The 15,636-nt window shown below is 34.5% G+C and overlaps 1 protein-coding gene across 1 annotated transcript in view; it reads right to left on the bottom strand.

The window, feature by feature from the left end:
- Positions 1–15,381, bottom strand: part of LOC133201321 (sortilin-related receptor-like) — a 45,508-nt gene extending 30,127 nt beyond the window's left edge. The window contains exons 1-14 of the mRNA XM_061337121.1: positions 15,080–15,381; positions 11,610–11,843; positions 10,565–10,726; positions 9,867–9,934; positions 9,351–9,534; positions 9,032–9,130; positions 8,425–8,600; positions 7,821–8,031; positions 6,404–6,592; positions 6,056–6,144; positions 4,001–4,176; positions 3,629–3,818; positions 3,246–3,463; positions 833–1,002 (exon numbers count right to left, since the gene is read on the bottom strand). Of these exons, the coding sequence (XP_061193105.1) occupies positions 833–1,002; positions 3,246–3,463; positions 3,629–3,818; positions 4,001–4,176; positions 6,056–6,144; positions 6,404–6,592; positions 7,821–8,031; positions 8,425–8,600; positions 9,032–9,130; positions 9,351–9,534; positions 9,867–9,934; positions 10,565–10,726; positions 11,610–11,843; positions 15,080–15,373 (2,460 nt within the window). The 5' untranslated portion in view covers positions 15,374–15,381. The remainder of the gene's footprint in view (positions 1–832; positions 1,003–3,245; positions 3,464–3,628; positions 3,819–4,000; positions 4,177–6,055; positions 6,145–6,403; positions 6,593–7,820; positions 8,032–8,424; positions 8,601–9,031; positions 9,131–9,350; positions 9,535–9,866; positions 9,935–10,564; positions 10,727–11,609; positions 11,844–15,079) is intronic.
- Positions 15,382–15,636: the final 255 nt, after the last annotated feature.

Genomic DNA, 15,636 nt, shown 5'->3' with positions numbered 1-15,636 from the left:
GTCAAAGTGGTTGGTATCCAAAGGAAGGTGATGTCACAAGGATTACATATGTGAAGTATGAAAGCCCTAGCACCAACCATTCAAAAGTTATGGTCAAGGTTAAAGTTTTTCAAAAGTAGGTCAAACTCCTAGGTCAAGGTCTAAAGGTCAAAGTGGTTGGTATCCAAAGGAAGGTCTTGTCACAAGAATTACATATGTGAAGTATGAAAGCCCTAGCTCTAACCATTCAAAAGTTATGGCCAAGGTTAAAGTCTCATGAAATTTTGCAAAAGTGGGTCAAACTCCAGGGTCAAGGTCAAAAGGTCAAAGTGGTTGGTATCCAAAGGAAGGTCTTGTCACAAGAATTACATATGTGAAGTATGAAAGCCCTAACTCTAACCGTTCAAAAGTTATGGCCAAGGTTAAAGTTTTTCAAAAGTAGGTCAAACTCCAAGGTCAAGGTCAAAAGGTCAAAGTTGTTGGTATCCAAAGGAAGGCCTTGTCACAAGGAATACACATGTGAAGTTTGAAACCCCAAGCACCAACTGTTCAGAAGTTATGGCCAAGGTTAAAGTCTCATAAAATTTTGCAAAAGTGGGTCAAACTCCAAGGTCAAGGTCAAAAGGTCAAATATGATGGTACCCAAAGAAAGGTCTTGTCACAGGGAATACACATGTGAAATATGAAAGTCATAGCTCCAACCAATCAAAAGTTATGGGCAAGGTTAAAGTTGACAACAGACAGACAGACAAACAGATAAACAGACAATCAGACAGACAGGACAAAAACAATATACCCCCGGGATCTTTCGATCCGGGGGCATAATAAAAAAGCCAATATATTTTTGTCTAACCTGTATTTCCTTAGTTAGACTGACAAACATGCAGTTGCTATGGAGATCAAACTCGGCTGCAAGGACATTGTTCATGCCAGTGGCTGTGTAAATTACTTCCTCTCTGTTATCCCCCAGCAGAACTCGATGTACATTGCGACTTGACACATAGATCAGAAATTCAGGCACCTCTATTAAAAAAAAAAAAAAAAAAAAGATAGGTATTTTTTTTATTTTTTGTCTTGAAACTGGCTCCAAAGCCATGGAGTGAATAATAAATGAATGCATATTGATCTGACAATCCACAACCCTGTTGTTTTCAGGAAAATTTTCATGAAATTTCACACATACTCCTCTGCATATATAAGACTCTGGATCAAATGAATCCCATAAGGATAATAATACAAGAGGCCCAAGGGCCTTAACGGTCACCTGAGTACAATACAACAATTTAGAGGATCCATAAAGTGAAAAATGAAGCTTTGTTGCCCAAAAGCAAGAAAAATAGTACGATTAGCATCAACAAAATAATTGGTCTAGTATCTATCCCCCCCCCCCCCTTTTATCACTATTCCCATGCAGACTATTAACAAAATGTCTATTATTTAACCCCATATTATTACTTCTCACAATGGCCTCTCTTGGCCTTTGAAGAACATTTAAGAAGATAAGTTATTTTTGTCTCATTTTTTATTTTTCTATTATTTCCAAGTCATTTAAACTATGAAACTATTTTTTTATTATACAATAAATTATCTTGCATAATTCTCTTATTCATTAAGCTTTCAAATACATTATTTACATTGATTAATTATCAAAGAGGGATGACCCTCACCACAGTTAGAATGCCCCCCCCCCCCCCCATATACCCGTAATGTAGCAGAAAATTGCAGAATCGCTCCGAAACGATTTTGGAGAAAATTAATGAAGTTGCATTGAAAATAACAGTCAAATTAATCATAACAAACCTTTTTGAGACTGTAAATACCTTTCATCTAAAAATTTAATCCATATTATGGAAGAATTCAACACTTTTTCACCGACGTTTTTTACTCGTTTCAAATTTACACACCATGTTGACATTTGGAACACTCGGGATTTTTCATAGTAAATGAACTGAGTTAGAGTTATCTCCCGTATTTTCTTCTGCTACATGGACAATACACGAAACGCATTCTATCGTTAAACCGGGTCCGTAGGACATTTATCATTTTCTGTCTAGGGATGGGACACTTCGAGAGGGTCGAGAGAGGCTATAGGGAGTTATGGTATAAAATTTCATTGCAAAAGCTCAAAAGCTTCTTGAGTTATGGCCCGGAAACAAAAGTGTTACACACAGACGGAATTTATGAATTTATGACCTTGAACTTTGACCTCAAAATCTATAGAGGTCTTCCATAGGCCACAGGGAGTTGTCATGTAAAATTTCATTACAAAAGCTCAAAGAATTCGCGAGATATCGCGCGGAAACGAAAGTGTTAAAACAGACAGAATATATGAAGTTATGACCTTGACCTTCGACCTTTTGACCTCAAAATCAATACAGTTCTTCTTTAGGCGATAGGGAGTTGCTATGCAAAATTTCATTGCGAAAGCTCAAAGGGTTCTCGAGATATCGCGCGGAAACGAAAGTGTTACAGACAGACAGAAATACAGACGGACGGACGGACGGACAGACAGACCCAAATTAATATCCCCCACTTTCAGTGAAAGCGGGGGACAATAAATAATATACTAGAGTTAGACATGCCTACAAAGAACAGACTGTGATAAGAATAGCTCAGTGTAGGGTGAGGCTGATTTACATTCAGACTGCTTTCTCCCATGCCACGGGACAGGAATACATGTACATGGTGGGGTCACATCTGTAGTCTTACTTGCCACAGGACAGGAATACATGAGGGGGTCGTATCTGTAGTCTTACCTGTCACAGGACAGGAATACATGAGGGGGTTGTATCTGTAGTCTTACCTGCTGGGACAGGAATACATGAGGGGGTCATATCTGTAGTCTTACCTGTCACAGGACAGGAATACATGAGGGGGTCGTATCTGTAGTCTTACCTGCTGGGACAGGCATACATGAGGGGGTCATTTGGTAGTCTTACCTGTTACAGGACAGGAATACATGAGGGGGTTGTATCTGTAGTCTTACCTGCCATGGGAGAGGAATACATGAGGGGGTCATTTCTGTAGTCTTACCTGCTACAGGACAGGAATACATGAGGGGGTGGTATCTGTAGTCTTACCTGCCATGGGACAGGAATACATGAGGGGGTCATATCGGTAGTCTTACCTGCCATGGGACAGGAATACATGAGGGGGTCGTATCTGTAGTCTTACCTGCTAACGGACAGGAATACATGAGGGGGTCATATCGGTAGTCTTACCTGCTGGGACAGGAATACATGAGGGGGTCGTATCTGTAGTCTTACCTGCTACAGGACAGGAATACATGAGGGGGTCATATCGGTAGTCTTCACCGTACTGACAAGTGTCCCCTGGAATTTTCTGGTAGCCCCGAGAGTATGGATAAAATGTCCCAGGAGGACAGTTTTTGGGAGGCTTATGTATATTAATGTCTGGGTCACTGTCCTCTATACACTTCTGATTGAAATTGAACAAGCTTTCTTCCAAATGAAAACCAAAGGCACTGTAATAAAAATTAAACAAATATGTTTGACATTTCATAAAACCTAATGATGAAGATCTAAAAATACAAATGAAAACAGAATAATGATAAATTTCTTTCTTTAGTTCTACATAAAAAGGCTACATCATTGCCATGATAAAATTTGTGTAGAAAATATTAACTGACCATTCATAATCTTCCCTGGTACAGGAACAGTTTTTCTCTACAATTGTTCTATCATAATCCCGTCCATTATAGCAGTAGGCATGAGCTATACGCCTCTCAATAACCAGCTTTTTACCAAGGATACAGCCAGCAAATGGAGGATTGTCAGTGAAAGACCACATCTTGTAGTCATCCTTCTTACAAGTGTATCCTGAATAAATTTTTAAAGTCTTCTCATTTCTAGTTTGTAAAATACAGTCTGTAAAACTCATATTTCAATGTGTACATGTACATGTATTATATATTTTCAAATGAATTTACAATGATAACATGCATTTTTGCATATTTACACTTTATCATTCTGGTAGAATTTACATTGCACTTCAGACTTACTGAAGACCTTCCCCATATCCACTTGAATGATGAGCCATTTGTGGATGCCCAAGTGAGATCCAAAAATAGAAAAAATAGCAGTTGCCTCCCCTGGTTCTGTTAGTACACCATAGACTCTGATGGTCTCATTATGGAAAGTGTAGGTGTTCCAGGTCTCTCCTTCATCGTAAGAATATCTACGAAAGTAAATCAGTGGACTACTTACAACATACAAAAAATATCTACAAGAAAATCTACAATACAAAATCCTGCATCTACAAAAGGAAATTCGAGGAATTTCTACAAAGTCCTAAGAATAACCTTAAAACATAACCAAGGATCTTGAAAAAAAAATTCACATTAAATATGAAATAATACACAGTGTATTAAGAATGTGGAAAAAATTACTATTCAATAAAATATGGCTTCCTTAAATATTTTATATATAAAAAAAATTATAAGCCTTAAAGGCTACCTTGGCTTCAAACATGAAAAACGTTCCTTTTGAATTAAATATAAAATCAAAATATTTTAAACAAAGTATATGTATCACAATACTTAATTCACCATTACTAAATTTAATGACCTCTTTCGTGTTGGCAGTAGGAAATGTCAACTAGCTGGGGGCAACGTGCTGTTGAATATACTAAGAAATCCATCACTGTAGATTTTTAAGGGACATATAAGAAAGAAGTTGTAATGAAATATCTTGCTAAATATTCAGTGCACCATGTTGATAAAATTTAGATGCTAGTTCTCTTGTGTTACATTTTTATGGATATTTTCCACTAAGCCCACTCTTCTAATAAGAAATTCAAACATTTCTTTCTGGTAATTGTTATTTTTGGAAGTCCAAACATTCTGAATAAGATAACTTACTTTTTTAAGTGTGACCATTGTACTTCCAGCATACTCATTGTTCAAATCATTCAGTTGTCACTAGAGTAAACAATACAGTTGAACTTCGATATCTTGAACAATGATATCTCGAATACCACGGACATGTCAAAGTGATTTGGAAGTCCGAACCCCTTATTCTTTGAGAATTTTACTCCAGATATCTCGAATCCTCGGATATCTCCAAGTTTTTTCTCCATCCCATTGAGTTTCAGATAACGAGGTTTGACTATATATGTTATGCCCCAAAAATAAAGATTTTAGTTAGAGCTTTCTTGATTTAATCAAAAAAGAGCGGCAGTAAGTTGTATAACTGCAAGATAATCACGATACTAGTCGAAGTACCGGTATTATAGGTTAGGAGCTTTATTCCATGGTAAAACTGATCAGGGTCCGAATTAACCAGACTCTATCCAAAGTAAACAAAATGGAGGCTGGTTAAAGTTGTTGAATAATGTATCTCTTTTCAGTCAGTTGAGGAGATAGGAAGGATTTACATGTATTTTATTAGTTCTACTTGTCAGTGTCTAAGCATTACTTTTTGAATATTTTTATGCCCCGGATCGAAAGATCCCGGGAGTATATTGTTTTTGTCCTGTCTGTCTGTCTGTTGTGTTTGTGAACACTATGCCCCAGGTGGTAACAAAATTCTGGAGTGGGACGTAGACTACAGAGCAATAGTTATGGCCAATGTTAAAGTTTTTCAAATGTAGGTCAAAGATCACAGTTGAGGTCACATGATCAAAAATTTCTGTATCAGTGGAAAGGTCTTGTCATAATGAACACTCATGTCAAATATTAAAGCCTTACCCTTGACAGCACAATAGCTATGAGCTAGGTTAAAGTTGACAACAGACAGACAGAACAAAAGCAATATACCCCTGGGATCTTTCAATCCAGGGGCATAAAAATTGAGTTAAAATCCTATATTAACTGGAGTAAAATTTTCTAGCAGGGAACATTTCAAAATATGCATTTGAAACTCTCTAAAAGAATTACATTGACAATTCACGTAACATGTTCAAATGACCTTGGTTTATGTTTCAACATTTCCTATGATTAAATTTGTCTTTTCATTTAATATCAGCTTCAACAATCCATGCATTAAAAACTTATAGTCCACCCCAAAAATTTACTCAGTCTCTTTTTTTTCCTTTTTTGTTTTTTAATCTAACTTACAACAACTCTCTGGTGTTCTGAAACTGTGGAACAGCTACAAGAAGTCCTCCATGATCTCCCATAGCATAGAAGTAATTCCCTTTCAATGCCTAAAGAAATATATACTTTGTAATCATTTCATGCTATATTGATAATGTTCAAATAATTTGTGCCAATTTTTTAAAGAAAGAGAATTTCTCATTAAATTTTTCATTAGAAACTCCGGTCAGTCCGGTGGTTCACATCAATCTGTTTCATTTGCAGTGAATAACATGCAATTATGGAATAGATTTAAGAGCTAGCAAAAATATTCTGTTAACATGTACACTGTACTTATTATTTATGAAGTCCTTCTGTGATATAACTTACTGGCTTCCACTGATATCCTGCACTGGACGACACATACACATCAGGCTGGTTCTTTAACCTTGTCCCTATGACCCCTGTTGCTAAGACAATGCCAGGTGCCGATTCTCGGGATAAAATGGGAATATTCCTAGCTCCTGGATAAAGTCGACTGAACTCTTGGGTCACATGCAGTGAGGAACAGTTATCCTTCTGAAATTGGTCATAATTCTCTCAGTTACTGTATATTTGAGAAAGTTCCTGAAAACCTCTCCCAGGAACAAAGAATGTGTGAGATGATGCAAGTAAATCTTAGTTATACCATCAAATAACTGATCTATGTTCAAAACTTTCCAACCTTTATGAACTTGCAATAACAAAAGTACCAGCTCAGCATATCTACAGCACAATCATGATATTTCCCTTTAAGGTATGTCACTCATGAAATTTGTTATATCAAGGATTTTTTGAGAAGTATATTTTGGATAAGTACTCATATAGTATGACTCAAAATCGCAGAGAAAATGGGGGGTCAGTGTGCATCTAACTGAGCTACGGTACAATTAAGTTGACCTTTTTTCACTTAAATTGTAACTCTGGTTAGTCACTTTAACCATTATCATATTTTATAAGATGTAACCATGGCAAAAAACATAATCTAATTTTACGTAATATAGTTTGAATAATATTTATCATTGAACAAATCATGCAAATTTTAAAATGCATGTAAATTATTGTGTGACCTTTTTGCACTAAAAAAGTCTCATATTTGGGGTATTAAAAATCTAAATAGGCAATAGAATATTTTCTTGTATCAAACTTTTTACGACTTAAGTGCTGATCGGTCAAAAGTATCGAGTAGTTTAAAATAATGAAAGAAAAAGTTGGGGTCAGTGATGTAAATTTTGAAATATTGGTCAAAATATGCGATTTTCAGGCAAAAAACTGTGTAAATTTTATCTCGACTTCCTTAATATATCTTCATTTCTTGGCAATGTTTGTTGAGCGAAGGTGTAAATTTTGTTATAAAAATATAAATTGAGACCTATATTTAATATTCCAGGCATATCATAATGGAAAATATTCTCTGAGTAAAAGTATGTGAGGCTAAAGTTCCAAGATATCAAATTTAATAAATGTGTAGATTTGCAGAATTTTCTACCAAATATCCTTCTGCCACAAGAAATAGTCCCTTATAAATCTTGCTTCTTTGTGAATTTTTGAGGAGTTTTTTAATTGAATGTTTAACATTTTACATTGTTTTATTTAGATATGTTATAAAGATTGAATTGTAATAAATAGTTTTTAAGTAAGAGGTTCTGACTGAAATTTTCTAAAAGGCTGACGAGTGACATACCTTAAGAGTATAAAAAATCAGTGAATGTTATCTACATATGACACTAATTCTTATTCTACTGGTTTTCTTATTCCCTTGACCTACTCTGTAAGTGGTGCAGTTCTTTGTCTTGTTGCCATTGATGTCATAGGGAGGAGGATTGATGAGGGACCACTGTCCACCCTTGTCAAAAGTGATCATACTCCTCTGGTCATCCTTCTGGAAGCTATTGTTCTTGGTCAGCTGATTGGCAATATACACACCCTTCATACCTTTGATCTTTGTTAAATCCACAAATGCTTCTTTGGCAAAATACCTGAAAGTTTTAATTGAATATATTTTTAATGATAAAAGCATTTCCAAAACCACAAATGCCTAAAAATATAGGGTTTTTTTTCTTTTTATACAAAGCAACCTGTCATGGAAGAGTTATTTATAGGCTCTAATAATTAGTTATTTAAAAGCTCGAATAATTAAAACAAAATCTCCTTTACCAATAACTGTATAAATCATAGAATTCCAAATTTATGTACACTTATCAATCTTCTATCAAGTAGATAACTTCAGAACTATCTTATTTTAAAGTGGGCAAGATAATCATATAAGCAAATCATTTGGTACTAAATTGGTATACCAAGTTAAAAAAAAAAACAAACTACAGTGTACACATATTTTTTGTAGTAGTTTTTCCTATACAGTATAAACTGACTTGAGCCAGCTGTTCCTATGAGCCCCCTCCGGATTATAGTAGACAATGTTGTCCAGAGTCTTGGAGTACTTGGCTCCAGTGATGTCTGATATGTAGAGGTGGGACTGACCAGTGGTTTCATTGTGAGTGACCACTAGAAACACCTGCTCTTCTGAGGCATCTGCCACATAAAAATCCTACAACAGAAATTCCTTATTAGACATGGACCTGCATCATATCCAGAAATACATGTACATGTTTATTAATTCAATTATCTATTCTGCATTTTAAGCATATTGTAAATAAAAATTGTGTACTGTTGCATTCATGTCTTCCCATCATAGAATGGACATGTAAATGTATGTTAGTGGATAATACGATAATTTAAAAAATTATACTGAACCAGGTATATGAAAAAATTTACTTAAATATTCATGTCAACAAATACATAATTTTTGTCCTCAACTTTTAAGTTCCCTAAAATTCCAAAGTGTATAGAACACAAGACTTGTATTTAAAATGTTCTTTTCAATTACATATACAATTTATCATTGTAGCTGAACTATTTTTTGTTTTAAACAGAATTAAATAGTCATAGAATAACCAATTGAACATGGACTAGACTTACATAATTTGGAAGTCCCTCAGAAAATTGGGCATTGACAAAACGTCCCCTCTTGTAAGATACCCAGAACTGCTTTACTGGTTGGTGTGCTCCAAACAATCTCTGCAAAGACCAATATATATACCTATTTATAAAGCCCAAGACTTAAAAATTTGAAAAATACACTATCAAACAAGCAAACATACATACAAGGCGCTTTAAAAAAAATATTAACAGTAATAATTAATATCAATGACATTTTAACATGGAGAAATTTGTTTAATACTCTGTGATGCTGAAATTGTTCACAAAATAAACATGCTTCTGACAACGAAATAATTACTTGTGTTTTGGTGGCAAACATGTACGGTCCCTCCATTTTGAAGTCCTTGCCTCCATAAAGTAACACTTTTGGCCTGGTTCTGAACAAGTCGGCACTGCTGAGGATAGATCCCCCACTGCCATCTATATAATGCTCCTCCCGCTCAACGTAAATAACAGAGTCATTATCGTAAGGGGCCTCTCCCCTGGTGTCAAAAGAAAGGCAAGTTTTAGGATACAGTTATACACCAGAACAAATCTAAATTCTACTAATGAGCAGAATAAACATTAATCATGTGTACAGAGGTTTAGTTAGCTCAGAAAGTAATTGACCCTTTCAAATTTAAAACTATTATGTTTGATACAAGGTCATTTTATCTATATTAAAAACAACCAAATATTTAACTTTTTCTATTATCATATTTTGAGTAGGCCTAAAATGCTTTGAATTCATATGCTTCACACAAATATTTCTTTTATGCTTTAAAAATTTCATCATAAGTTATATTTTAAAATTGTTGCAGTAACCAAAACTCACCATTCAAAATTCACAACTCCCTGCTGAATCATTCTCCATGTGTATCCAAAATTCTGGGACAAATAAAGCTGTAATAAACATAATCAGGAGGTCAAATACACATTAAAAAAATTATAACAAGGATTTCTTCTGCCAATCATCACTAAAAACTTTCTCAAACATCAACTCTATATGAAAGTCAACATTTTTATGACATATTAAATTAGCTTATATGATATGACTTTCTTTTAATCAACAAGCTCTAATCTATCCACATATTAACAATTCCATCTTTTCTCTATTGTAATTTCACTCATTTATACAATATATTTTAATAATATTTTCCCGCAGTTCAACATGAAGGTAGGAATTAACACAACTTTTTTGATCATAATATTGTCAACATTTTCTCTCCATGGTTGAGACATTGATTTGAATTTGAATCCTCTTTAATCAAGGACTTATCATATGCCAAATTTCAGTGATATTGACCTATTGGTTATGGAGAGGAAGTCAACAAAGTGAAAGTTTGTAGACTAAACACTACACACAAACAGGCAATTATCAAACACTTCCATATGCTACACAAGCTCATTTGACACTTTCAATAATGCTAGCTGAAAAATATGCAGGGGTGATTAACTAACCATTCAAGGTATTTTAATATTCTATCTATCTTTTATACAAGTATTATTTTTGTCCTTTGACCTTCCTTTTACCTTTTTACTGGTATCATTCTTGTCCATCCCCAGAACCAGGTTAGGATCGCTTGCATGCAGCTTCAGATCTGTTGGTTTGAATGGCACACTATGTGATGTGAAGGTCCGCCCGTAATTCAGGGTGGTGAATATATAATTATGTACAATGTCTGTAAATATGTACTGAAAAAAAAAAGGTCAAACAATAATTTAAATGGATACAAAATTTTAAACAATAGAAATATATACATTTATCATGTTTATAATGACCAAAATCCACTTTTGGCAATCTAAGTAGTGTACATTTTTTACAAACTTTAAGTAATAATTTCACACAGTATATGTACAATTTCTCTCTGTTTTAATGCATTCTAACATGATATGTTATGGGGTACAATGTATTGATGTGCACTATTCCACATCTGTACAAAATAGGAGGAAATATTTCTGGTACATTATATTATTTGCAGCACACAAGAAAGACAACATTTTGCCTTTAAAAGTCACAAAATGAGATAACATCATGCAGGTGTTTTCGTATCCTGCTTCATCTAAGTGCACCATTAGCACAGCTAACTTATCTTATTATCATATTGGTGAAAAAAAGGTATTTGCTTTAACCTAAGTAAAATATCTTGAAAAAAAAAATTGTTAACTATGTAGTAAATTGAGGTAAAATTGGCAAGCAGCCAATTTTTAGATTCACCCAACACTTCATAAAATGCAAATCACTGTATTTTTAAAAAAAGATATTATTTATAGTCACAACTGTTTAACAAGATCAAAGAGGGTGGATATTTCGTCGTTCAGATAATGCAGATTAAATTAAAATACATGTATTTTGATACATAACGCATGTATGCTTGCACTTCTAAGGGTTGAAATGGGAACATTTTGATTCTAATATCCATAATATTATATTTCATCTAAGACATGTACTTTATTTGTCTTAGTAAATAAGATCTTGACGTGTTGAGTTATAATTTGCATAGAATACACCTGCTTTTTGAAAATTCAATTCTTATTCATCCATTTTAATATTTTTGTAAATATCTTGCTTTCTTACATGTGAATTATACACTCTGCTGTTATAATAATGATGTATGATTGGAGTCATCTTTTGTGGTATTAGAATTTTTTCTTTCATGTTCTGGAAGCTTTTCCCATAGTCATAAGACATGAATAAGTTACTAGTGGAGCTGTTTGTAGGATGGCTACTGCGGGACAGAGCGATGATGACATCTGACCCCGCCCCCGCCCAGTGGACAATCATCTGTGTATGACTGTCATTTAACTGCACCTGGAAAGATAGGGAAAAGTAATTAAAGTGTGTCTTGTCACTGGATTCAAAGCGTCATAATGTTTGGTAGCTAATGAAACAGATGATTGAAATTGCAAATATTAGTTTTTATTATACCCCTCACTGGAAAAGTGGGAGGATATATAGCGATTGGGATGTCCGTCCTTCCGTCCGTCTGTACCTCCATCCTTCAGTCTGTACGTCCATCTGTTACGCTTTGGGGTACCCATCTCTTATCAGCAACTCCTCTTACACCACTGAATGAAATTTAATGAGACCTTCACAGAATCTTTGCTACATAGTGCCATTGTGACCTCCTATTTTACTTTTTGATCGGACACATATTTCGGGTTTCCCATAGCAAAACATGGACACCGTCATTCTTTCTATAATATTGAAGGGTACCCATCTCTTATCCGCAACTCCTCCTATACCACTGAATAAAATTTAATAATACTTTCACAGATTCTTTATTACATAATGCCATTGTGCACCTCCTATTTTACTTTTTAATCTGACACTTATTTCGGGTCTCCCAGAGCAAAACATGGACTTTGCCATTATTATCACATGGGAGGCGGGGGGTATCATTTAGTGAGCTCAGTGCTCACAGTACCTCTAGTTGAGTTTTACTGACCATGCTGACAGAGACATTTGGCATTTTATAAAAAATATTTATTAAGATAACTTGGATAAGTTTTAGACCTGCTGTAGATATAGAATGATATTGTCACCATATTTATCATCATCCAGAGGTTTTTGCTTTGGAAAGAAGAATTTGGGGTGTACAAGTACACAATCTTAATTATATACAATACAGGAAAGTCATTTGTCGTTTATCATCAAAGCTGTTTAACAGCACTTGTTTCAATTAATTCATAAGTTAATAACCAAATCCAACAACTTTATTTAAACCTCCCTGAGTATTGTTCATGAAGTGAATACATCACGCTGATGGACGCTAGGTCACACTTCGTTCTGGCTATACTATGGATTAAATGGAAACAGACAAGGGAGGTCACGTATTTTGTACCAACTCTGCAAATTCATCAAACCATGATTGTGTCAGAGGAGAGAAAAGCTTGAAAATTACAACCTGTGGAATTAATCCCAAATACAGAATGTGTTTTCTGTTAAGTTCATTAAATAAGGAAATTGCATCATTGAATGATTTGATTTTGGTGAACTTCAATGAACTTCAAATTATAAGAAACTGACAACAACTGAACAGAAACCAACAAAAGGCAAATAAAACGTTATTCACCAATAATAAATGGTTGCCTAAATATAAATTTTGATATACATGAGTAACCAGCTCGGAGTAAAATTAAATGTGCAGACCAGACTAGGACTTGAACCCAGGTCCACTGAATCACCGACACTCTACCAACTGAGCTATCTGGCAATCGGCAATCGAACCTGCCTGACTGCCACATTTCTCCCTCCTTAAATAGTCTTCTCCTCCAAAGACATCAGCCTAGGCTTAGGCTCTTCTCTGGCAGGTCCTTCAATCACTTCCAGGGTATGGCACCAAATGTAATCAGCTAAAATGTTACAGACCAGACCAGGATTCAAACCCAGGCCTCCTGAATCTCTGGCACTACTGAGCTATCTTGCCACCTGTGACCAAACCTGCCTCAGACTGCCACACATGTACGAGCTGTTTTCTTGTACTTTTGTAAAACAGCTAAGTTAATGAACATATTCACCTTACTTTTAACTAAATTTTTAATTGTTAAATTGTTAAATTTGTGACATCACATCTATTTTGATACTGTAAAGCATTAGAAGTTTTTGTTGGCAGATATACTAAATGATGTTTAAGAAAGAATTGCCTAATGTCATATTTCACCAAACTACAGTAAAACTTGAATGTTTAGTACAAACAGGGATATGGTGAATTTACGGATATTATAGTGAAGTTTTTTGCAATCCCCAGCAAAATTCTTAACAATTCCTTGTAAAATTTTGCGGATATTACAAAATCAGATATAATAATAGCTAATTTACCGTTATAGATAACTAATTTTGTGTCCCCTAGAAGTTACTCATAACAAATTTTACATCTTTTAGAGCAAATTTTGAAAGATCTACATTTTTAATTAAAATATTGAACTTACATAACTTTTTAAAGTATATTTGAAACCCAATTCACCCAAAAACTTCTAATCTCTAAGGTAAATTTTGTATGTTATACTTCCCTAAATACATTTGGTAGTCATACTTGAATGAAAAAAATCTATATGGTATATTGCGAAGTCACTATGTACACTTTAAGAAATTCGTTATATGGATATAACGAATTACGGATATCGCGAAGTAAATTTGCAGGTCCCCAGAACTTCGCTATAACCTAGTTTTACTGTATATCAATCTGCCTTACAGACCCCCATCCAAGCCACTAGTGCAGGTATTTTGTAAGAATCTATTAACAAAAATACATTTTTTAGATTATTATACAAAATTTTTACACCCCAAGTTGTTTGATTGTTTAAGTTCCGTTTATTTTCTAAAACAATTATAGCCTGAGGCCTTCTCAAGTGCTTGCTTAAACCATTAGTGTAATGCTACACAAGGTACATACAATGTACAATGAAAATTTACAATGCATTCGGATAAGCCATTTGTTTACTTTGTGATTACCTAATGTGACTGTTCCATCCCTGATTTTGCAGGGAAAAACATTTATGGGTTTTTTTTTTTCATAATCTTTGTTATACAGAATAGAATAGATTTATTTGCCAATCATGGTCCCACTGGGGGCATAAACATAGATACATGCAAGCATGATTCCATAACATATATACATTAACCAGGAAGTTCTATGTGCAACAGACCGACATTTAAAACTTAGTCATTTAAAGCTAGACTGCTGTTATAGAAGGAGCAATAAATATTTAAATCATGTGAATATGGAAGAAAAAGACTACCTGCAAAAAAGTGCATTACGCCATTAGAGAGTGAAATTTGTCGTTATCATACATTAAAACTCTGCAAGCATCATCATGATCATGGCGATTTCGTACAACAGTCACTTAGTTGCATTTATAAAAATTAATGCAGTACACCGAGAAAGTGCATTTGTCCCATATCATTTTGACACCATTACCAATTGCAGATCGATAAACAGCTGATAGATCTATAAAAAGATGCAGACTCTGTTATTTACATTAATGATTCTGTAACCAACACAGAAGTGTTTATTTTCATAATCATCTTTTTCTAAGTATGCTTACAGAAACTGCACTAGGTGAATGACTCTTTGGTGATGCTGCATCCCTTTTGGATCGCAGTTTGAGATCTGCTGGAACACTCTTATAAGCATCAAATTCATTTTCACTTCTGAAAAGTTCCGAATCAATCACAAATGTTCGGGTATCAAATTTTGATTTCAGTCGCTCTGAATCTAAATATGGCGTCTTTTTCTGTGTAGTTTTACCGTCAATTTCCAGTGACAATTCAAAGTAAACCAACAACGTAAAAGCAAAAAGACACCGCGAGTGTCGCTTCCTCTCCACAGCGGTCGCCATCTTTGTTGTTTATTGCAATTATCTCCCTTGATACTTATGAAAAAAATAGTTCGATCATAATATAATCATGTTAGCGTAATAATAAAGCAAAATGCGTCCTTCTTTATCTTAAGTTATTCATTTATTTTGTTTTTGTTTTGTTTTTCAACATTTAAACTTTCTATGAGAGAGTAAAAAAAATGACTTCACAAGTTTTCGTATTCTTACGCTACACTCACATGACTGTTGCATAATCATGAATCATTTCATAACAAGTACTAGCT

This window comes from Saccostrea echinata, unplaced genomic scaffold, assembly GCF_033153115.1.
Source record: "Saccostrea echinata isolate AGI-Se365-2 ecotype Australia unplaced genomic scaffold, CSIRO_AGI_Sech_v1 ptg000043l, whole genome shotgun sequence".
NCBI lineage: Eukaryota > Metazoa > Mollusca > Bivalvia > Ostreida > Ostreidae > Saccostrea > Saccostrea echinata.
Note: the sequence above shows the minus strand (reverse complement) of the source record. Positions and strands in the feature narration are given on the sequence as shown.